Genomic DNA, 24,593 nt, shown 5'->3' on the forward strand with positions numbered 1-24,593 from the left:
TGTCTTTTCTGCATTGCATATTCTCACCTTCTTTGTTGAAGATTAATGACCATAGCTGTATGGGTTGTTTTTGGTCTCTCTATTCTGTTCCATATAATTTACTTTTATAAGTAATTTACTTTTTAAATTTATAAGAAAATTATAAGGAGTCTATCTGAATGATCTGGAACTTTTAAAAGTTGAAATCAGATATGCCATTTGATGTCTTTATTCACTACTCTTATTATATAATCCCAAAGACTTCTGACTTTTATGAGGCACATGACAAAAACCTATGTCATCCAAATTAGGAATAGTGGATTAATTGGAGAAACTGTATTTGGCAACAAATAACTAATTGACTTCAAGGAGTCAGAACATTTTTAGGCATGGGTAATAATTATTTCATACCAAAGGGCAGATTCCGTTGCAGAACCAACAGTAGCCCATAGCACACCTTCATACAACCGAGAAAAGACGCCCCCTGCCCCAGGAGTGCAGCGCTACAGCAGAGCACAGGCTTGATATCAGCCCCTGCTCTCTTCACAGACACCCATGTCTGATGAACAACAGTACAACTGTACAGGAGGGCCCTGCTCTGTCGGAATGTGAGGGTTTGTCTGTTTACCATCTGACAGAAGACTACGCAATTAGACACCATCAGATAAGCTTACATCCATTACAAGGTGATTTAGCAAAATACCTGTGGAATACAGTAAAACAAAAGCAATGGTGTAAGAGATTTCTCCCTCACCCAAGCTGAGACAGGTAAGGCATGACTCCACTTTCTCGCAGGTAGTAGGTGACCACACCACTTCCAGGAGATAGGCTAGTTTTGATGTAAGGCTTCACGTTCAGGCCAGCATCCACAGCCTTCTTTGCTAACAAGCCTGTGAAATGGTAAACACAGACACGGTGTGTGGGGCTGCCCACTCTAGGTGCCACGGACATTTCAGGAAAGAGACTGACTTCAGTCTGCACTTCCTGCACTGCTTGACAGAGCCCCCTTCATGTTGATGCTTTCTGCTATTTTTGTTGCCTGACAGAAATCAAAAGCTCGCTGGCCCAAAGTCATTTACATGTATTCAGTAAACTCAAAATTAGCCATGGACATGAAGAAAAAGATAAAAAGAGCTGTGCCTTTTTTTTGTTTAAAGAGATAAACCTGAACCATTCATGATTATATTATAGAATGAGTTTTTAATTTTTGGAGGGAAAGCAATCTTTCTAATTATATTTTATTTAGATGAAAAATAATAGGAAGGGCCCCTTCTTAAAGTATATGAATTGTGTACTTGTTGGTGAGGAATACAGTCTGCCTAGAAGATAAAATCTAGTCCTCAGATATTTCTTGAAGTGGAAGATCAAGGGCTCTTGGGCCACTTGACTCTGGGCAAATACAGAGACTATTTATTACAGGGACACTGGGTGCTCTAACTTAGGACATATCAGGGAAGTAGGAAATAAATGAGGAGTCAGGGGTATAAAGAGACAAAAGGCTCCAGACAAGCTGGTGTCTTATCTTAAGGAAATTGGTTTGTCCAAAGCTTAGGTGGCAATAGATGAATTCCTGGACAAAGGTTTTCCTTATGCACTTGTCCAATTCATAAAGAAAGAACTGTTTGTGGACATAAGAGGAACTCTTAGGGATATTTTAAAATTTGGAAACTAAAAGGACACTAGAGTAATGAAACTCTGCATGTAAATATTAAATATTAAATAATTAAACAGAATTGCATATAATAGGTAGATAAGTTTTATTGACCTGTGCCCTGTGCCCTAATTCAGATGCACTTGACAATGCATCTAAGACAGACTAAATTCTACTGTACAAAAAGGCCTATCAGGGGTTTTATGGAGAAAACAGTCTGTGAAATGAAGAAAACAGTTTTTTTCTTCTAAAGTCTGACATAAGATTCTAGGCTTTACCAGAAATTCATCTTTCTTTCCTCTCTTCTCCTTATTTTCTGTGTTGGTTCTAAAGACTATACTACTTTAAATACCTTGCATTCAGCATTATTTATTGTGTAAACATTTCTGGGCCAATTAATCTCTGCATCTTGAAAGGATAAGGCTCAGGGAACTATATGTAGAACTCAGTTAAGCCCCTGGGTCATGTCTTGGGAAATTTTCACCCACACATCCACATGACCATCAAAGGCACTTACCTGCTCCTAACATCACAGATGGATTACTGGTGTTAGTGCAGCTAGTGATGGCAGCGATTACCACAGAACCGTGAGCAAGGGTGAACTCACTATTATTATAGATAAATGTCTTATGGTCATTATGATGGTCCAGAGCAACCTGGAATCCTTTAAATCCTTGCTATAGGAAGAAAAAAAGAAAAAAATATATATGGTCAAAAGTTCTCACTCTGGAAGAAGAAGAAATACTTTGGTAACTATAGTTTTAAAGGCCAATTCTTAACAAAACATAAACATCTCAGCTGGTAAACTCTGAAATGCTAGAGAAAAATTAAATTTACTCTTTTTAAGTCTTTATAAAAGGGAGTCATGATTTCTGAATCTGATTTTGCTTTGAAATTATTAACAATTATTCCCCACCTCAAATACCGAAACACTAAAACTACAAATTTAGCTTAGTCTAATTAGAGCTAATTAGTACAGATGTAATGGCTACACTGAGGGTGCTGATACTAACCTTTATGGAAATTTAGAAAAAGGTGCCATTTTGGCCAGATTCAACCAATCATAAGCAATAAGGCTAACACAGTGCAGCTGAACATTTGGTAAAATGCTGGCATCCGTGGATAAAATCCATCACAAATCTTATTCATTTGAAAAATGTTCATTGAAAATCTACTGTGTACAAGATGCTATGCTGGGCACTTTGTGGGATACAAAGGTGACTGTGCAAAAATCCTATCCTCAATCTACAGTCTAGTAAAGGAAATCAGACATGCAAATAGTATACAGTACCAACAATGAAATTTAAAGGCTATGAAACACCATCACAGGGTTTCCGACTGATGCCATGAAGGTTCAAATGAGGGACAGATGACATTGTGCTATGAGATCTGAGGCCACATTGTGGAAGAGCTGAGAGATTAGGGCATGCAGACGGGGAAGGGACACGCAGGCAGGGGATGGCATGAACAAAAGTACAGTGGCCAGAAAAGTTTGGGCAAGCCGAGTGAACACTGTGGTGAGTCATGTGAAAAGGAGGTATGCTTTTGAAAAGGAGGGTTGAGTTGTGTTTACAGGCAATCAAGTGCTCTAAGGAAGCTGCCTGGCTCTTAGCTAATGCAGAGGGAGGCATCGAGGACTATAGGATGGAGAGGAAATGCCCGCAGCACCAGGCTTCAGGAAGACTCATCATCAAGGGCGGTGAAGCCTGTGCACAAAGAAGCCAGTCATGGGGCAGGGTTGGGGAGGATTTCCACCCACCTCTCCCAGGTCCCTACCTTGGCTCCAAGGCAACTCTCAAAGTCCTTTTTCATGTCAGATACGGCAACTTTGTCCTGAGGCCTTTTGGGTCCACTGCAGCAAGGCACTACTGTTTTCAAATCTAACTCCACAACCTGTGTACCCAAAAGAAAAGGAACCGAGGAATTGACATTATACTCACAAAGAAAAAAACACAGCCATGCCGAGAATTTAAAACACCACAACAATAAAAATAAACTAAACTACCACATTCAAAACCAAGGAAGTCAATGTCCATTTTACACTGAAGGGATGAATTTCCAAAGTTCCAGATGAGCACTTCGGTAGCGTGGGACAGGGAGAAGCCTTGCCACCTCTCAGAAAGACCAGGGTGGGCATTGTGGCTGCCGCCAGGGTCTTTCACTCAGCCATCTTTGCAAAGCAGCTCATACATCCTTTTTATTGCTTAAATTAGTCAATGAGATGGATTTTCTACTGAAATGATAGATAAACCATTGTAATTTTTCTAAGATGACTGGGGGAATGCAGCTATTAACTCATCAATGCCAAGAAATGGGCCCTAGTCTAATTGAATATTTCCTTCCCTCAATGTAATATGAAACAAAACAAGGATCCCACATCTGGTTTACCCTCCAATCTTGGCTGCTGAGAAAAATGTGGATTCAGTTTGCACCCTAGAAAATGAATGAAGATAAGTACATCGATGGGTAAATCAGAACAAATCGATTCGCTTGCACCTCCATTTCTTTCCCCATCTGTAATAATGATGTGCTTATCAGCCTTTAAATAGCTCCAGTCCTTCTAAACTCCTTTTCCAAAGATCTTCCGCATAAGAGGAGTAAAGCAAAAAAGGGGAGCAGGGCTTTGCTGGTGGCGCAGTGGTTAAGAATCTGCCTGCCAATGCAGGGGACATGGGTTCAAGCCCTGGTCTGGGAAGATCCCACATGACACGGAGCAAATAAGCCTGTGAGCCACAACTACTGAGCCTGCGCTCTGGAGCCCATAAGCTGCAACTAATGAGCCCACGCGCCACAACTTCTGAAGCCCGCACACTCTAGGACCTGCGTGCTGCAACTACTGAAGCCCTCACGCCTAGAGCCCGTGCTCCGCAACAAGAGAAGCCACTGCAATGAGAAGCTCGCGCGCCGCAACTAGAGAAAGCCCGCGTGCAGCAACGAAGACCCAACGCAGCCAAAAAATGAATAAATAAAATAAATTTATTTTTTTAAAAAAGCGGGGTTGGGGGAGCATACTCAACCTAATGGCCGGGAAGAATGGGACAAGTTACGTTATTTTATGTCTACAATTCCTTATCTTTTTGATTTTTCAGGCTTTTAACACCCTGTTCTTCTGCGATAACTTGGCAGTGACTAATTTCCTACAAATACACCCCCCAAGGAAAAACATTCACAAATAAAACCACAGGCTTGAGAAAGAGGAAACACATGTTCAGTGAAAGGCACTCTCATACCTGGGCAAAGTCTGGGTCTTGAGAGGGGTCACTGAAATCCCGAAACATTCCTACAGCCTGAAGATACTTTTTAATATGCTTTACTTTTTCTTCATCACGACCTAATGGGCATTTTAAGAAGTAACAAGTAACAGATGTTAATATTTCCTGATTAAACTAATGCCTCTACCAGAAACTATACAAGTAATGGGCATTTCACTTAAACACACACCAAGAGCTCTGCTGATATTGCAGCTTTCAGGCTAACCATCTGACTCTCTAGCCGATGCTGCTGTTTACTAGGGGCCATTAACTGATCTGCTGTTCTATCGAAGTGACCATTTTCTGTAGAAGATTCTTACTTATAAGCGCTCCTCTCTCTTTGGTTATGGGTCTTAATTAAGAGGATCCTAAGCCTCAGCGAATTGTCAAAGCATACCTCCGACGCATCTGCCTTCAACTGGCCACAGGCCCTCAGCATTCCACATTATTCTTGTTATAGTAGTAATCCCCGCAGTCTCCCACCACAGATCACCAGCTGTGTGCCCAGCACCATGCGCTAAACATTTTAAAATATTATTTCATCCTCTAATCCTTTATCACGACCTTATGAGACAAGTACTGTTATTATCCTCATTCATGGATGGGGAAATAGTGGCTCAAGAAGATTAAATCACTTTCCCATGGAGCACAGGCCGTAAATGGCAGAACCAGGATCCGAAGCTGAGTTTAGATTTGAGTTCAGAGTCCTAACTCGTGATGCTATATCACCAGGAATATGACCCTGAAAGATCTGCTGTTTCATTCTGATCAAGACCCTGGTTGCAGGAGATAATACGCACGGTTTGCCCAGTGGACACAGAGTTCTCCCAGTTCTCTGACAGTTAAATGAGACTGTTTGAGAGCTTGATTCTTGGATCCACAACAGATCAGCATTCTTTGTTTTTTGCCTCTTCATTTTAACTGAATTGTAAATTTAATTGAGGGACAGAGGCAGAAGGTAGTGCTCCAATTCTCCGCGTTCTATGAACTTTAGAAACGGCCTTCTGTTTTCAGGGTTCTGCACTTACCTGTCTGCACCAGGTACTTGATACTGACTTCATCAACCGGGAAAAAGGCAGCAGTGGCTCCATACTCTGGACACATGTTGGCAATTGTAGCTCGGTCGGCAATGGACAACTGGGCTACCCCTGGCCCGAAGAACTCGACAAATTTGCCCACTACCCCAACCTGGCGGAGGTGCTGAGCAACAGAACAATAGCAGAGTTTGAGACTTGATAACTTGTATTTAAAATGCAGAACTATCCCCTTGCAATTCTCATAAAGTAGCCTTGTGAGTAAACACAAAAAATGAATTAGCCCAACATATGTTTGATTACTTTTAAAAATAAAACTTAAAAAGTAAAGCCAACTAAATACAACATGGTATCTTGGAGTAGATCCTCGAACAGAAAAGGGATTGCTGAAAAAACTGGTGAAGTTTCTAGTTTAGTTAAAAATGTCATACAGATGTTAACTACTTCTGTTTCTGATAAATAAACCATGGTTATGTAAGATGTTAACATCTGGGGGAGCTGGGAGAAAGGTAACAGGAACTCTGTATTACCTTTACATCAACTCCCCTGTAAATCTAAAATTATGTTGAAACATTTCTTAAAAAAGGAAGAAAAAGTAATATAAAAACACAAATAATAAGAAAGGTTTTGCCAAATGAGAAAACTTCTTTCTAAAAATTAAATAAATTCTTTCAACTTGAATAAATTATGATTTGCACTTGTTGAATAAGCAAATGGCTTGTTTTCAAGGGTATAATGAACAAATATCCTGAACACAGCTATAAGTCAAATGTAACCAAAAGATCCAGGCAGTCTGACTCTCACACCTTTTCCATACAAGCCATCAGCCAGGGCTGGAGCCTCAGTGACTGGCTTGGCCCTGCATGAAATCAGCTGTATGAAGTGTGGACAACCACATGGACAGGCTCTTTTGGTTATGTGGAATTCTGCCAAATTTTGTGGGCACAGCCTATATTATTCCACACTTGAACGATGCGGACATCTCCGATGAGCTGTAGTGTTCAAATAAATCCGATTCCGATGTCCATGACTATTAAATCAAAAGTATAGTCTCCATCCCACATACCCCAAGCCTCCAAACTATACAACCAGAAAAAATTGTGTGATAATAAAAAAAAAATTACTTTTCTAATAGTCTTTCAAAATGAAACTGCCTTCTTTTTGCAAAGCAAGCAAATCACCAAAAAGGATTATTTCTGACAAGGGCAAATGAAAAACAAAACTAACATTTTCCAGCTTGGAGAAACATCTGTTACAATAATGTAACTTATAATACAGAGAATGGAATTTTAAATAGTCAAAAATTATTCATAGAGTTTGTTATTTTCATATAAAGAAGAAACGTGGAAAAAATGTAGAAGTATAAACATATGCATGGAAATGATTTCTTATAACCTCAAGATAGTGATTATCTCTAGAAATGAAGAGGGTGGCTTTAGCCATAAATATTACATTTCACTTCTTAAAAAATATACATACAGAGAGAGCTCTGAAGCAAATACAGCAAAATGTTACCATCTGTTAAGTCTACATGGTGGGCATATAAATGTCATTTTAACTTCTGTATATTTAAACTATTTCACAGTTTCAAAAAAAATTTTTAAAGAAAAAGATCCATGCAGCAACAGAAGAGTAAAATGAACATAATGATCTGAAACCTAACTGCAGAGTTCTCTCCTTATGTCATCTCTTTTAAAGTCATAAACGTACCGTTTCCTAGCATTTCTAGAGCACATGGAAACCAAGAGAGACTCCATCATGGACTTTCTTCCTATTTGTCACTGCGACTCAGACCACAGAAGAGGCAGCACATTGTTACCTTGGTGATGGTGAGCACGATGTCAGTGGATGTTACCAGGGGGTGGGGATTTCCCATCAGCCTGTAGCCAATCACCTGGGGAAGCACCATGCTGATTGGCTGGCCCAGCATGACAGCTTCTGCTTCGATACCACCCACACCTGCGTGGAAAGGCGTGACAGTAATGCTTTCCTTAGTCCTCACGATATCCCTCAGGCATAGTTCAGTGTCATTAATAAGTAGTCAACCCACTTATAGTGTTTTACTAGTATAGAGTTATATTTCCATAAAGAACAGTTATCTTTTCTCTATTTCCCTCTATAGAATTTTTAACAAATGTTTCTCAAAGTGTGGTCCCTCAAACACCTGTGTCAAAATCCCCTTGATTCCACACTAAAAAGGAGAGTGGGCTTCAGGAGTCACTGTTTTTAACAAACACCCCAGCTGATTTTCGCTTATTCCAATTCCAGCTGCTTATTCCAATTCATTCTTCCAAACATTATACTGAGTGCCTAAAAGGCATGAGACACTTTTCAGGGTACTGGAAATTACTGGAAAACAGACAAAAAAACCTCTCTGATATTTGTGGTCACTCAAATTCATGCTGCTGGGATATAAGGGTATAGAAGTAAATCAAGGTATTTACATAGAACAGCATAAGTGGAATAGGAACCCAGAAGAACACTCACCCCAACCGAGAACGCCCAAACCATCAATCATGGTAGTGTGCGAATCCGTGCCCACAAGACTGTCTGGGTAATAATATCCATCCTGATCAAATACCACTCTTGCCAAATACTCCAGATTCACCTGGTGGATGATTCCTGAGCCAGGAGGAATAATACGCATGTTGCGAAAGGCCTGAGAGCCCCACTAGGATTGAAAAATGGGGAGAACACTATGAATGCCATATACATCTTTATGCAGCTCACCTCCTTGGCATCTCTTCCTCATACCCCACACACATAAAGAATCAACCAATGGAGCCAAACTCTGCCCATACCTTTAAAAATTCAAATCGTTCTCTATTTCTTTCAAATTCCAAGTCTTGATTCTTCTGTAAACTGTCTGCCCTGTCAAAGAGAAAAACTAAATGTATAAATTTTAAGGCGTAAAATGTTACTGGTCAAATTTATAGGTGATAATAAAGAAAATGGCAGTTTCATCTGCAGGCTTGCTGGGTGGTATTATGCATTCGTTAACATGGGAAAGAGGTAATTAAAGAAAGTAAAAAGAATAATTATTTTTTGGTTCAGGTGATTTTTATAATGCCTTTAAACATGGTGGGTAGAAAACATTAAGTGAATTTAAGTTAAAACTATTCTAATCATAAAGTCTGACTCTTAGGAACAGACTCAAGACATTTATGATGACAATAGCAGCTTAGATATTTAAAGAAGCTTTCTTTCTGTACTCCTTTCTTACCTATGACCTTGTTACAACACCTCTCTCAGCTGAGCCATATCTGGGCTGGCATTTTCATCTGTTTTATGTTGGGAGGTAGGGAACCAGTGATGCCAGGAGGCACAGGAATTTATAGAATCACAATCTCCTATCTTGCAAAAGGAGGTTTATGAGGAGGATGGTGCCGCTCAAGAACATCTGTAAAGCCCAGATTATATACCGAGGTTTGCTCCAAGTCATTCAGTTCATCAGGACTGACATGGACAATTCAGGGCATCAGGAAGCTTTTCCAGAATTTTTATAATCAAACTACATTGTTTTGAGTCAAGGTAGAGTAAGTCATAGTGACAACTCGGCATGGTTAGCACGCAGGAAGCGCTTACAAACTGTCATGGGTTTGAGTGAACATAGGAAAGGATAGTGAAATTAATAGCTAAGACCCAAGTCAGACTTCACTAATTGATAGTTAACACTTATTGACATTACTAGGAACTAGGCACTAAAGTGCTTTACATTTATTTTCTAATTTAGTCTTCAAAATAGCCCTTTGAGCTAGGAGCAACTAATATCCACATTTTTCAAAAGAGTAAACAGACACAGAGAGGGTAAGAAACTTGTTCAAGACCTCACAGCTAGTAAATGATGGAATTGGTATTGAAACCCAGGCAGTCTGACTCAAGAATGATGCCCTAAGTCCCTATGCTGCCTCCCTGTAGTCGTACTTGCAGAAGCTGTAGCAGCAATGGTGGTAGTGGTAATAGCAACAAGTACCATAATAATAATAACAGCAGGAGCCAAAGTGCAAGACTGCATGACGCGTCATAGGCTCTCAGTGCTTTACACACATGAACTCATTCAAACATCATAACAACCCCTCACGTAGGTACTACTGCAATGTATGGAAGAGGAAGCTGAGGCACAGAAAGATTAGTTAACTTCTCCAAGGTCAGATGCTTGTAAATTACAGAGTGGTCACCTGAACCCAGGTCTGACCGGTCCTGGAGCCTCTACCTTAACCACTATACCCACTTTCTTCTGTCACTTATTAATGATCTACACAGCCTACCTGGTGCCACATGCTGGGCATACAAAGGTGCAGAAGGGGCATGTGTGCTGCCCAGCTGGAGCTCAGAGCCTAGTGAGAGACACAGAGCAGCAACCAGGCAACCATGAGAGTGTGATTATCAATGTCATGATACGGGAAGTACAGGGTGCCATGGGAGCACCCAGAAAGGGCCATGAACTCAGACCAGGGAGCCAGGGATGCCTTCCAGAAGGCAATGACATCGACGTAGTCTGGAGGGTGAGGGGGAGTCTGCCAGATGAACATGGGTAGGCAGGCACTCCTTGAGAAGAAAAAGACTGGAGGCACTTATTATTTACTCTACAAATACACATTCAGTTACCATGCGGATTTTTTTCTTTTCCTCTTGATGTGAATATTCTTCCAGATAAGTGTCAGTTGCTTTGATGGAATCAATTTCTGAGCATATGTTACAGCAGGGGTTGGTCCACAAACTATGGTTCATGAGTCAAATCTGGCCCAATACTGTATATGTTTGGCGGTCAAGCAACGAATAATTTTTATATTTTTAAATGTTGGAAAAAAAATAAATGGAGACAGTATGTGGCCAGCAAAACCTAAAGTATTTACTGTTGGCCCTTTATAGTAAAAGTTTGCTGATCTCTGACATGAAGAATGAATGTCTGTGAATGTGTGTACGTGTTGGAGAAAAGTAAAAGAAATGGAGAAGGAGAGATCCTAGTGTAGTGGAACAAGGCAGTTGTTCTGATCCCTGTCCTGACCCCTGCTCAGCAGCCCCTGTGGACCCTCTGCATCAGATGCAGCTATTCTTGAAGGTACTCATCTCCACCTTCACACTAGTACACTAAGGGCTCCATCCTTCCAGTCCCCACCTGTCTCTTCAGGTCAAGATCCATAGTCCCAATGTATCCTGGGCCCCTGCCTCAGGAACACCTCGGGCACCACAAACACAGCAGGTCAAACCCTAATGTGTAACCTTCTTTCCTACATTTCTTCCTCATCCCTATCTGTCCATCTCTCATCTAATGACCTCCTCTTCTCTCACTTAGTACCTACAGCTATCAGAGTATTAATTCAGAGACAGCTTCCTCTCTAGTTTCTCTGTCAGTCTAGTCAACCTATCTTTTGTACTGTCACCAGAATCAGTTTTCCAAAATACAGGTCACAACCCATCTTGAATCTGTCAGTGGATCCCATTTTCTAAATAAAGTACAAATCCCTTGCCTTAAAAAACAAGGTCCTGGGGCTTCCCTGGTGGCACAGTGGTTGAGAGTCTGCCTGCCGATGCAGAGGACACGGGTTCGTGCCCCAGTCTGGGAAGATCCCACATGCTGCGGAGCGGCTGGGCCCGTGAGCCATGGCCGCTGAGCCTGCGCGTCTGGAGCCTGTGCTCCGCAACGGGAGAGGCCACAACAGTGAGAGGCCCGCATACCGCAAAAAACAAAAACAAAAACAAAAACCAAGGTCCTTCAGTCTGACCTCAGACTTCCTTTATGAGCCCTCTCCTATTCTCCAGTCCAAACTTTCAGTTTCAGCTGCACTGTGGCCCTCATACTCTCTCAAAGCCCACTTTCCTCATGCCTTTGCATGCTCTGTTCTCTCTGTGTAGAATGCCTTTCCAGCTCTTCACTCTTTGGTAAACATGCCTGGGGACCCAGATTAAGTGACACTCCTGGAAGAGCTCCCCTGACTCTCCAAGTTAGTGATTTGGTTCCTACACTTACTAACTGCATTCAAGCTGTGCATTCTCTAATCTCTCTACTTTTCTAGACTAACGTGCTTCTTGAATAAATACTGGCACACGACAGGTCTGTTAAATGGATTTAATTTTACCAAAAAAAGGGAAGGCATCTTGGAACATTATTCTTAATCATGTATGGCCCTGCCCCATCTCTTCTGCTGAGCTCTGAGCACATGTGGACTCCCAGTCATTATGCCTTGTCCTCTTGTCTCCAGAAAGATTTCAGAGTTTCTCACAACAGAAGCAAGGTTGGAAGAGGACCGTTTACCCCAGAGAATGCTGGGACCATCAGTTCGATATACATGACATAGTCACAGGACAAGCAGAAGCCAGAAATGCTTAGGCTGCTTTAAGATATGTTAAATTCTAGGTAAAAAAAAGTTAAAATTAAAAAAAATTAAAAAAAACAACCCTATTTACTCACTAAAACAAAAAATCTTTCATGCTAACCTTGGCTCTTTAACTTAGTTCTAGTTATTCAAATGAATAAACAGACCTAGAATTCAGATTTTTCCACCACTCAGAACTTTCCTAGATTTACCCAATCTGGTGAGCTTTCAGTAAGATCTCTGAATGTGAATGGCCTCACACACTAAAGAGGAAATTTCTCCTTATTTATGTAAGTTGAAATCAGATTTGGATGTAGTTCAAAGTTTCTGAGTATTACATTTAATGGTACTCCAGAAATTCAGACAGTATTTAGAGAAGATAGTTTTGACACTCATGAAATCTGGTCAGAAATTGCTATGATATTCTTGTTGGGATTTTAAAAAAGGTTATTTCTGAGATAACTTTGTAAAACATTACGATAATGCATTAGTTAGATCCTCGATTCCTAAAGATGGTGTGAAGCCAGTTGCTATTATTCACAGCAGGGAAAGAGCTTAGAAATACTTAACTGAGAAAATTCACCATCCCACCACTCCTTACTTCATTCTGGAAATAGCTGGAAATAAGCCCACAACACACAGTTCCACAAAAGCTGAGACATCACACTTAATTCCTTACAAAAATGAGGAAAGAGACTGGGAGGTCAAATTGCAAAACCAAACTCAAGAAATAAAAACAAAACACTAGCAATGAAAATACTTCTTGGGCTTCTCTGGTGGTGCCGTGGTTAAGAATCCACCTGCCCATGCAGGGGATACGGGTTCGAGCCCTGGTCTGGGGAGATCCCACGTGCCACGGAGCAACTAAGCCCATGCGCCACAACTACTGAGCTTGCACTCTAGAGCCCGCGAGCCACAACTACTGAGCCCATGTGCCACAACTACTGAAGTCTACGCGCCTAGAGCCTGTGCTCCGCAACAAGAGAAGCCACCGCCGCAATGAGAAGCCTGCATACCGCAACGAGGAGTAGCCCCCACTCGCCGCAACTAGAGAAAGCTGTGCACAGCAACGAAGACCCAATACAGCCCTAAATAAATAAATAAATAAATTTATTTTAAAAAAAGAAAATACTTCTCATAGAAGTGTTTCTCTTTAATTAAAAAAAAAGTGTTTGCTAAATTTGGATATCATTTTGGATCAAAGTTCACCCCTAGACGTTGCTATTTTCATCATAATGTTTTTAGTATTACAGTATAAATGAAAAAGGTCCATAAAAAATTGAAACCAGAGTTGATGGATGTCAAGGTTTAAGGAGGAAACCAAGTCACAATGAACTTGGTGCTGACTCAGATTCTTTACCTGCTTAATTGTCAGGAGTTCTTTTGAGTTTTGAGTCAAATAACTTTAGACATTAAAACAATTACAATTCTGTCTCCACCAGTACTTTCACCTTCCAGGCCAGGGAAATGAAGGTAAATCCATCAACACCAATGAGTCTTCAAGAAAAGGCTGCCCATGATTTTGTGAGGCTACTTTTTTTTTTTGGGGGGGGGGGCGGTACGCGGGCCTCTCACCGCTGTGGCCTCTCCGGAGCACAGGCTCTGGACGCGCAGGCTCAGTGGACATGGCTCACGGGCCCAGCCACTCTGCGGCATGTGGGATCTTCCCAGATCGGGGCACGAACCCGTGTCCCCTGCATCGGCAGGCGGACTCTCAACCACTGCACCACCAGGGAAGCCCTGTGAGGCTACTTTTAATAATTTCTGAAGTGGGACTTTAGGAAACATACTTACTCTCCAATAGGATAATAGTTTGTGTCTTTTTAACTCTTCCCTTTGAAATCAAAACATTAAATTGAGCTCATGTGATTTAAGGAAAAAAAAAAAAAAGACATGTTGCCCAAGGATGGGTTTAGAATCCAAAGAAAAGGAAAGAGCTATCAAGTATCCAGTCTGTTTGTTCCAAGAACCATCAATTCAGGGGACAAAGCAGTTTTCTCTCTATTCCTGAATTTCTCTGGTTTGGATATTGGAAATACTAATTTGAGAATGACCAGTTTCTACATTCTCTTGAGGCTGTATGGAACCCACTTAAATCCCCAAGGAAGCAAATAACTGTATAAAAACAATAGCTTTTTATTGTAAAAATAAAGAATAGTTACAGTTGCTTAGCAGTTTGGCACTTCTCTTTCCAATTTGTTAATCTTTGCCTAGAGTTTCATTGAGCTGAGATCACTCTATACATGCAATTTTTATCTAGCTCATTGAGCCAAGACATGAGCATGTTTCAAATGTTATTAAGGATTAAAATATAACTGTAAAGGTTACTTAATAATTCACTTTAAGGATGTACCATAATTTAATAAATCACTCTCCTTTGTTGGACACCTAGAATGCTTTTAAGTTTTCACTATTATAAATAATACTTTAATAAGCACTATTTAGTCATTAAGCTTTTGCTGAATTTCAGATATCTATAAAGTGTATGTTTAGAAGTGGAAATTCCAAGACAAAGGATATGGCACATTGCTTTCATCATTTCTAATTTGTAGTGCTATCAGCAGTGTATAAAAGTGTCTCCCTCATGACACATTTATAATTAATAACATTTATTTTCTAAACTATGTTGATAAGAGAAAATGGTATCTCAAGGATTTAATTTACCTTTTTATTACTTGTAAAGTTGAAATGGCTTTATATACTATTTACCATTTGTATTTCCTTTTATTCTGAAATGTCCACTTTCCTTTGCCCATTTATTTGCTGGGTTTTACTATTTTTTAATAGATTATACATATTCTTTATATATTAGGAATATTAACTCTATTGAAAATATTTTTCAAGTTATCTCCTGGTAACTTTGAAGTCATTAAATCTATAGATTTTTTTCCCTTTGTTTCATTCATTGCTTCTAAATTTAGAAAGGTTTTTCTCATCAAGACATTTGACACTATATAATTAAATTTTCTTCAAAATCTTTGATGATTTAATTTTTTAAATATTAATGCTTTAAATCATATGAACTGTTCTCTCTACCAAATAAGTAATTTTCCCAGCATTGTATGCAGAACAGATATTTCTTTCTAACTAAAGTTCTATCTAAAGTTGGAAATAATTTTATTTAGTTATACTTCTAGGTTAAGATATCAGCCTTCTAGTAGTACCTGGTTGCCCTCCTTGTATCCAAATCCTCGTTGTGTAATCTTGCAGTTCCTGGAGTGTACTCCTTCACCCCTGACTTTGGGCTAAATTGTGCAGCTTGCTTTGATTAATGTGATTGTGAATAGAAGTGATCCTATGTTAGTCCTCATCTAGGCCTCAAGAGATGCTGCAGGTTCCCACTTGCCTTCTTGAGCCTCTGTGATCACCACATAGCTGCTTTCTCCTTTAGCCTGGGCCCCCAAAGAAGCACACACATAGAATGGAGCTGTCCCAGCTGCCCTACCGATGTGCAGTGCAGTGTAAGCAGTCAACCCAGCCAAGGCTGGGTGAGGCACAGCTGCCCAACTGCACTCAGCTGAGATCAGCTGAGCTCCCACCCAACTTGTAGATGTGTAAGAAATAAATTCTTATTGTCTTCTGCTACTGAGATTTTATTGGTAGGATTGGTAGGTTGTTGGTAGGATTTTAGCAGGAAGAGAGAAGTGGATATCCTGAACAGTAGAAGGAAAAAAGGAAAAGAAAGGGATAGAGTTTATGGACACCCACGTGGAGAGGCAGAGATGGCCAGATATGAAATAGTTACTTGGAATCAAAAAGGAATAAGACTCCAGTGGTTGGAAAAAAAAAAAAAAAAGCCAAACTCTTTTAAAGTCAAACACATACTTGTATTGATAAGCTCTCATGGCAGAATTTGTATGTGTTTTTCACCCAGACTTCAAGCTTAAACACAGGCTGTTCCCACCCAAGAAGTAAATAGAAAAAAAAAAAAAAAAAAAGACTGAATCCCCCCTGCCCGGACCCTGAAAAAAAAAAAAGAACTTCAGGGGAAAATATTTATTAAGTTTGAGTTTTCCTGAATGTACTTTTTAAAGATTTTTCTTCTTTTTTTAAAATTTTTAAATTTTTTAATAGATCTTTATTGGAGTATAATTGCTTCACAGTACTGTGTTAGTTTCTGTTGTACAACAAAGCAAATCAGCCATATGCATACACATGTCCCCACATCCCCTCCCTCTTGAGCCTCCCACCCATCCTCCCTAGCCCACCCCTCTAGGTCATCGCAAAGCACCGAGCTGATCTCCCTGTGCTATGCTGCTGCTTCCCACCAGCCAACTATTTCACATTTGGTAGTGTATATATGCGGATGCTACTCTCACTTCGCCCCAGCTTCACCCTCCCACCCCGTGTCCTCAAGTCCATTTTCTATGTCTACCTCTTTATTCCTGCCCTGCAGCTAGGTTCATCAGTACCTTTTTTTGGTTTTTTTTTAGATTCCATATATATGCGTTAGCATACAGTATTTGTTTTTCTCTTTCTGACTTCACTCTGTATGAGAGACTCTAGGTGCATCCACCTCACTACCAATAACTCAATTTTGTTTCTTTTTATGGCTGAGTAATATTCCATTGTATATATGTGCCACATCTTCTTTATCCATTCATCTGTCAATGGACATTTAGGTTGGTTCCATGTCCTGGCTATTGTAAATAGTGTTGCAATGAACATTGTGGTACATGACTCTTTTTGAAATATGGTTTTCTCAGGGTATATGCTCAGTAGTGGGATTGCTGGGTCATATGATAGTTCTATTTTTAGTTTTTTAAGGAAACTCTATACTGTTGTCTATAGTGGTTGTATCAATTTACATTCCCACCAACAGTGCAGGAGGGTTCCCTTTTACACACAAAAAAGACTTACACTCTGAGATTTTGCACAAAGCAGAAAACCCAAGTATTCATCCTAGTCTCTCACCTTCTGTTGAAATCAACCTGGATGGAATGATCAATGACAAGGTCAGCGGGACAGACAGGGTTTATTTTCTCTGGATTTCCTCCTAACTTTTTCACAGCATCACGCATGGCAGCAAAGTCAACCACAGCTGGCACACCCCTAAGAAAAGGGAGATTAAGCAGAAAACAAATCTGTTAAACAAGTGCCATGGGATATTTCAGCTTTTGCCTCTGCTGATAATATTGGCAACGGGGTTGTTTCATCAGTGGTGCTAACAATGGATGTGTTAGAAAAGTGAAAGTGTCTAAACACATTCCCTTCAGCAGAAATCACATCAGTAATAAGTGCCACGACTGAGTGGTATCTCTACATGCAATTTTATCCCTGCATTGAAGTTCACAGCCAATATGGTCTAAACAGAGAAACTGTGGGAAAGCTGGCAATTAAAAACTCTGGAACTTTTTCTGCCATCATTGTTCCCTATTCATATGGTGGGCTGACAAAGACCTGGACAAGATATATGGATCACACCCTTCAACTTCAGACCAAATTTAAAGGAATGGATGTAATTCAGAAAAGTAGGCTGTGAGTCAAATTTATACTAAGTGAATGCTTCCTTTTTATTAGAGAATAAAATTTGGGTGATCTTCCTCTAAAAAAAATGAAATTTGCTCTCGAGAAGGAATAAAATAACACCATTTCAAAATGAAGCCATGATGGGGAGCAATTCCTGGGAATAGCAGGATGTGAACAGAGGCTTAACAGCAACACATCAGGCCTTGTGAACTATGTATCTCCCCTCAGGTGATACATATCAACATTCCAAGGACAGCTGTTTGAAACCTGGCTCCTTGGGTGATAGGACATAGGGGTGAAGAGATTCCGAGATAGCTCCACTCCATGCTGTTTCTTTCAACTTTTGCTAGTACACTTAGGACTAGGATCTTGAAGACCAAAGACAAAGATATTTGCCACTGGAAAAGGTGGAGTGAGTATCCATCCTGATTTGCCTGAGATTATCTTTTCCCGTCTGGGATGACTGCCCCCTTTTGCTTTCAACTGTCTCTGAATGTTGAGTGAAAAATTATACAGTCACTGTGGTTTTTTATTTTTGCTTTTAAGAAGCTTTCTTTAAAGGCTGACAAGGGATGCAGAGAAAAACAGAGTGAAGTGACATGAGGCTCACGTGAAGTCCTGCAGGATGACGCGGGCAGGCTTAAACGGCACTTCTATGTTCTTATGCTGCATGACATTCCAATTTAGGATATTTTCAACATCATTTTTCTTCACCAAAAATTGATCACAGTTCCGAATGGCTGCCTCCAGGAGAACTCTGATAGAAAATGGTAGTCGTCCTAGGAGTAAAGGAGAAAGTATAACAAGACAAAACCCATGAGACATCTTATTATAACAGCTCTCTAAAGCCAAACTCCATACAGACTTGATACAAGGCATCACACTATTCTTCCAGCAGGGAAAGAGTAAATTTAAACTGATCTCAACAGTTTAAAATATAAGACTATTGAATGGATTTAGGAGACATTCAGTACTAGAAAATACCAACAGCCTAGGCAAAAAGAAAATATTACAGTTAAATCTTTCATAATAAATGGTTGCCTAGCCTTGGAATCTAGTAACAGAATTTCCCTTAAGTCATCATGAAAGACATCAGTCTAGATAATTTACTGTATTACTGTTAGCAAGTAACACACATACACACAGTAGTATTTCTTATGAAACCTAGTGTTTAAGAAATGAGAAAATAACCCCTTTACAATTATTATAATAAGACTAAAGAATAGTCAGATACATCTTTCAAAGGAAATAAACCCCTAAACACCATGTAGTATGGTCATTGGTAACTGTGTTTTCTAGAATAAAACAATGGTAATTCATAAGAAAAGTTATTTTGTTTATAAAAGAAATGGTCCATCCGGACACATGAGAATTATTTACCAGTATTATCCAGAAAAGGCAAGACTATAAAGGTAGAGAAGCACAGGAGTTGGAATAAAAAAGCCTTGTGTTTTCATCCTCTTCTGCTACCTACATAGTTGTTATTTAATCATATCATTTACTCTCTCTGGGCCTCAGCTTCCTCAGGACTTCTTATGTTTTTAAACATAACATGATAGGGTTGTTATTCAGATTAAACAATATATATGTACAAACACTCTGTATACTAAATGTTACATATATATATAATCATTATTATCTACTTGAAAACGAGCAATGTAAAGAAAGGTGTGTATTTGTGTGGTTAACCCAAGACCATTCAGCCACCTCTGCTACTCCCTCTTCCAACTCTCCTAAAGCCTAATTTATTAAGTAGCTTACTTATTATGCAAATGATATTCCAATTACTATCAGAGCACTTATATCATAGAGCCATGTACCTACCATATCTTGAATCCTCCAATTTATTCAAATTGAAGAATTTCTTTCCTGGTTGTGCAGGATCCAAAGGCTCAGTGAGGTGTGCAAATGGGTTGCTCATGATTCCTGATGGCCACGTGTCCCTGAAAAGGACAGAGAACGTTTAATTTCTACTCTCAAGGCTGGACTTTATTTATTCAATGAGTGTTTGCCCTCTTTAACAATTATGATACACATTCACTTTAAGAAATCACTTATTATCTTCTCAGAGTAGGGGAAAGGTGGGACATAAATGAATAGAAAAATGATACCCTTAGCAAAGAAAGTGGGCTCTGTGAAGCTATTTGTGAAAGCTAGGATTCACCTCTCAAGAGTGCATACAGTTCCAAACTTCTTTTGCCTTATCTGTATACAACTTTCCAAAATTCTTGCACTGGTAAGTCATGAGGAAGAAGGGAAATGAAGGATGTGTTGCATGGTAAATCTCGAATATATGAACAGACCTCTGAGCTGGACTCGTGTTTTGCTTGATAGGAGGTTAAGAGGTCCGGAGCAGGTGACATTGTGCAATCGTATAAAACTCGAACTCTGGAAGAGCAGACTTGAAAGCAGCTGTTTTCTGTTGTAACTGTCTCTGCAGCGTTTTAAATAAACCTGTTAGTTGGAAGTCTTCCCCACTCACTTTTGAGTTGGTAGCAAGAGTGAGTTCATATCAGGTAATCTTTAAGGTACACTGTGGTGGCATAAAGGCCCAAACTCCCCAGATATGTTTGGAGAGGACCCTCTACCCCAGCTCTGGGCAGAATTTCTCCTTATCTTTTTTATAAATTATAAGTGGTGAACAAGAAAGGACACTGTTCCTGGCCTCCACCACACAGATAAACAGCGATTTCAAATAACTTAACTATATAACTTAGAGCAAAACACTCCGGGGTGGAAGTCAGAAGACTTGCTTTCTAGTCCTACCCCTTGGGCAAAAATCCTTTAATCGATCCATTCTCCAACAGTCTTAATTTTAAGATAATAATAGTAACATTCCCCTATCTAATCCAAGGTTTTTATGAATAAATATTCATAAAACCTATTTTGGGGGTGACTGATATGGAATGATCAACATATTACTATAAAATGAAAACAGGGCCTCCCTGGTGGCGCAAGTGGTTGGGAGTCCGCCTGCCGATGCAGGGGATACGGGTTCGTGCCCCGGTCTGGGAGGATCCCATATGCCGCGGAGCGGCTGGGCCCGTGAGCCATGGCCGCTGAGCCTGCGCGTCCGGAGCCTGCGCGTCCGGAGCCTGTGCTCCGCAACGGGGGAGGCCACAACAGTGAGAGGCCCGCATACCGCAAAAAAAAAAAAAAAAAAATGAAAACAAAGTACAGTATCTTACTCAACTTATGATTGGGTAACACCCTGATAAACCCATTGTAAACTGAAAATATCGTAAGTTGAAATGTATTTAATATACTAAGCTACTGAACATCACAGCTTAGCCTAGCCTACCTCAAATATTCTCAGAACACTTACGTTAGCTTACATTTGGGCAAGATCATCTAACAAAGAGCCTATTTTATAACAAAGGGCTGAATATCTCATGTAATTTATTGAATACTGTACTGAAAATGAAAAACAGGGTAGTTGTCTGGGTACAGAATGGTTGTAAGGATGTCAGTTGTTCATCCTCCTGATCGTGTGGCTGACTGGGACTCATCACAAGAGAGTATTGTACCGCGTATCACCAGCCCGGGAAAAGATCAAAATTCAAAATTCAAAGTGTGTTTCTACTGAATGCCTATCGCTTTTGTACCAAAGTGGTCAAAAAATTGTAAGTCAAACCATTGTGAGTCGAGGACCGTTTGTACAGAAAACAACTGTTTGTGGGGAAAAAGTGACAAGTGGGCCTTGTCTCCATAGACAGGCCCATGTCTTCGTTGAGACACAAAAGAGACTGGTTCCTTTAAGAGGTACAGAGGCCTCGAAGTCAGGATTGGGAGAAAGACTCAGCTTCATTGTATATCCTTTGGTATTATTTGCATTTTTAACTGTACAAATATAACTGTTGGAAAACTAGTTAAAAACTTAAAAGAGATAGATGATGAGCACACCCACTGTGTCTAAAGTCCAGTGCCAGGCAGTTCTGGGGAGAGGCAGCTGAGTGAGAAGCAACCCCTGCCTTCCTGGAGTTACGAGTGCAGAGACAATGGGATGAGCCGGGCAGCGGCAACAGGCGTGAGAGAATGAGAAGGAAGAGTGCAGGTGGTCTGCCGAGTGCCTTTTTTACTAGGAATCGCCCCTTTCCCCTAGTCCCACGTGGTTTTTGCAGGAGCTGCCATTTGGTGGGGGAGAGGGAAGGCCAACTGACTTCTCTAGGAATTCCGGAACTGAAACTAAAGAAAGCCTAGCACGGGATGCTGGGGCGTGCCCTAGATCATCTGCAGTAGAATTACCTGGGGCTCTTTCTTGTTAAAAATAGGCTGAGCTACTGAATCAGAAGGGACTGGGGGAGGCACCAGGAATTCGACAATCTCCCAGGTGTCTCTAGCACGTGTCCAGTTTGAGCATCATTGCTGGACACTGTGGAGGGCCAGGTGAAGAAGGTACACTTGATTCAGAAAGCAGGGAGTTACCATGGAAAGTATATGTTTGAGAGGGGGAGTGAATCGCAACCAAAATACCACACGGTTCAGGAAGGGGGCCTGAACAAGTGAAGCAGGCAGTGCAGGGGCCTGGCAGCCTGGGCAACGTTTGCCCGGCTAAGGGAGCGGCAGCCACTTGGCTCCAGCCGCGGGCTGCATGCTGGAATATGCCAGCCCAGTGTGGACAGAGCCAAGTTTTCAAGCGAGGCTAGCAATCTGGATTTCTACACGAACATTCTTGATTTATAAATGTCAGTCAGTAACTAGATTTTTCTAAACTGCTGAGTGGGCCTGCAGCACAATGGCCAAACCAAACACGCCTGAGGGCACTACCTGACCTGTGTTCTAACTTAGCCTGGCAGATGTTTTGGAGGAATGGGAGGTAACTACAGAGAGAAAACTCAGGCAGGAAACTCTGGAAGTGGTGGGAACCCCTCGCTGAACTGGGCACGGTGGGCTGTTCATATCTTTCAAAAGCCTTAAGTCACTGAATCATCCCTAAAGGGGCTCAGTTTGCCAAAATTCTAGGGTTAAACCAGTTGCCAAATTGTACCCATATTTGCCATGATGCAGTGAGGACACAGGACACAACGTGTCAGTTTGCTTCCCCGCACCTTATAAATGCCCTGGCAGAACTTTGGAAGCCTTACACGATTCCTGCTGTTCCTACCACCCTACAAAGCCAGCTGGTATTTCAGGATGGATATAGTGACCAGTATGGCTCTTGTAGAAAATGTGTCGTATAACGCACTCTCCATCTGCCTCCTTTTTTCCTTAGAGACTAGATAATTGTGTAGTTTCACTATATAAATGAAGGAAATTTCACTTGCAGAAGTTAGGAGAGAGAAGAGCCAGTGACTAATTACTAAGCATCAGCACGTGCCAAGTGCTTCATACCATCTTCTATAACTCTGGCAACATCTCTGTAAATTCCAGCCTATCATTACTCCCATTTTACAGCTGAGAAAACTGTAGCTCAGAGAGATGGAAAAACTCGCCTCAGGGCATACATCCAGTAAGAGGCAGAGCGAGGTTTTGAACTCTGGCTTTTTCCACCAGCCCCTTGGGGCTGCCTCTCCAGGTGTGGCAACTCCTGGTTTGAAGATGGCGCTGGCTGGAGGTCACCAACCAACCCCCAGAGCTGAGAAAAGCCAGGAGACGCATGGGCCTGAGAAATCCTCCTACAAGAGGCAGTTCTGAATACTAGAGTTACCTTTCCTTCTTTCTGGGGGTCACCCAGCACAGTGGCCTGAGCCAGGCATTGATTGTCACATGTCCCTTGCCACTCTGAGCCACAGGTCAGTGGAAAGCAGCAGCAGCTGTGTTTTTGCAACCCCAAACTGGTTTTGCTTGGAAGTTGGGAAATGGACCTTCCCCCCACCACCACCCCCTTATAAGCCTGGAGGGTTCTGGAAATCAGAGCCACTCCACAGTTTCACTCATTCTATCACTCTTGTTTCAAAAGACCTTATAGGAGTTCCCAGTGCTTTAGTAATCCCAAGAGGGAGCCAAAACAACCACATGCCAAGGAGAGTATGAGGGGAAAGATCTTTGGTTTGGGAACAATCCAGATCCAAAGTAGAATCTAGGCATTGTGAATGTACCTAGGTCTGCCTTACCCTGGCCAGAATCCTAGCCCATCCCCAAACCTTGAATATTACCCCAAATTATCCCAAGATCTGTGATTTTGCTAGAAACGCCACCAACTGGCCAGGGAATCCTGTCTACTTCCACAACCACAGAAAGCACAGACCCCACTGTTTCAATTCCTTTCTTATCTGCATTGTTCCTGCCTTTTTTTCTGTTTTGTCTAATCCCCATTCAATACTAATAAAAGAGAGGAATGAGCAAACAGAGAGGATCTGCAGGGAGAGGGTGGAGTGTCATCCTAGATTTTTTCTCTTCTGGAAGAGGGAAGAATTAGTATGCATGGAAATATGTTCGGGTTGCTGCCTCTTGTGTTCCACAGAATAAGGTGGTACTGCATGGAGGCAAAGGAAAAAAAAAAGAGAAAAAAAAAAAAAGGAAAGAGGGGGAAATGATATCTTTTAAGCAGTGAGTTTACAGCTCATTCAGAACTTGCCCTTCCTGAACACTTGTGTTGAGAAGGCTAGGACTGCTGATATCTGCCTGGCCTCTGAATCAAGTGGGACCCGTGGACAGTTCTCAAAGAAAAGGAATCCAAAAACAGACACTTGCACCATCTCTGAAACCCTTCACTACATCTGTTCACATTCGGAAAGAAAAGATAATTATTTGGTAGCGAAACGGTGTCTCTCAAAGCTAACCCATCCTGAAATACCAGCTGGGTGACTTGGCATGATCCTTACAGATTTTGTGCATCGAAGAGTAGGGGTGGGGAAGGGAGTGCTGGACACCAGATTTTTAAAGTAAATTACTAAAAATAGTAAATAGTAGGCACAGGCAGGCTGATCTGAGACACTTAACACGTGAACTA

At 41.0% G+C, this 24,593-nt stretch overlaps 1 protein-coding gene across 1 annotated transcript in view; it reads right to left on the reverse strand.

Moving 5' to 3' along the window:
- Positions 1–24,593, reverse strand: part of ACO1 (aconitase 1) — a 59,704-nt gene that overhangs the window by 19,091 nt on the left and 16,020 nt on the right. Inside the window, exons 2-12 of the mRNA XM_060101886.1 lie at positions 19,526–19,644; positions 18,312–18,480; positions 17,147–17,284; positions 8,717–8,786; positions 8,403–8,586; positions 7,735–7,874; positions 5,910–6,081; positions 4,861–4,961; positions 3,407–3,523; positions 2,148–2,307; positions 734–869 (exon numbers count right to left, since the gene is read on the reverse strand). Of these exons, the coding sequence (XP_059957869.1) occupies positions 734–869; positions 2,148–2,307; positions 3,407–3,523; positions 4,861–4,961; positions 5,910–6,081; positions 7,735–7,874; positions 8,403–8,586; positions 8,717–8,786; positions 17,147–17,284; positions 18,312–18,480; positions 19,526–19,622 (1,484 nt within the window). The 5' untranslated portion in view covers positions 19,623–19,644. The remainder of the gene's footprint in view (positions 1–733; positions 870–2,147; positions 2,308–3,406; positions 3,524–4,860; positions 4,962–5,909; positions 6,082–7,734; positions 7,875–8,402; positions 8,587–8,716; positions 8,787–17,146; positions 17,285–18,311; positions 18,481–19,525; positions 19,645–24,593) is intronic.

The sequence above is a fragment of the Mesoplodon densirostris genome, chromosome 6 (genome assembly GCF_025265405.1).
Source record: "Mesoplodon densirostris isolate mMesDen1 chromosome 6, mMesDen1 primary haplotype, whole genome shotgun sequence".
Taxonomy (NCBI): Eukaryota; Metazoa; Chordata; class Mammalia; order Artiodactyla; family Ziphiidae; genus Mesoplodon; species Mesoplodon densirostris.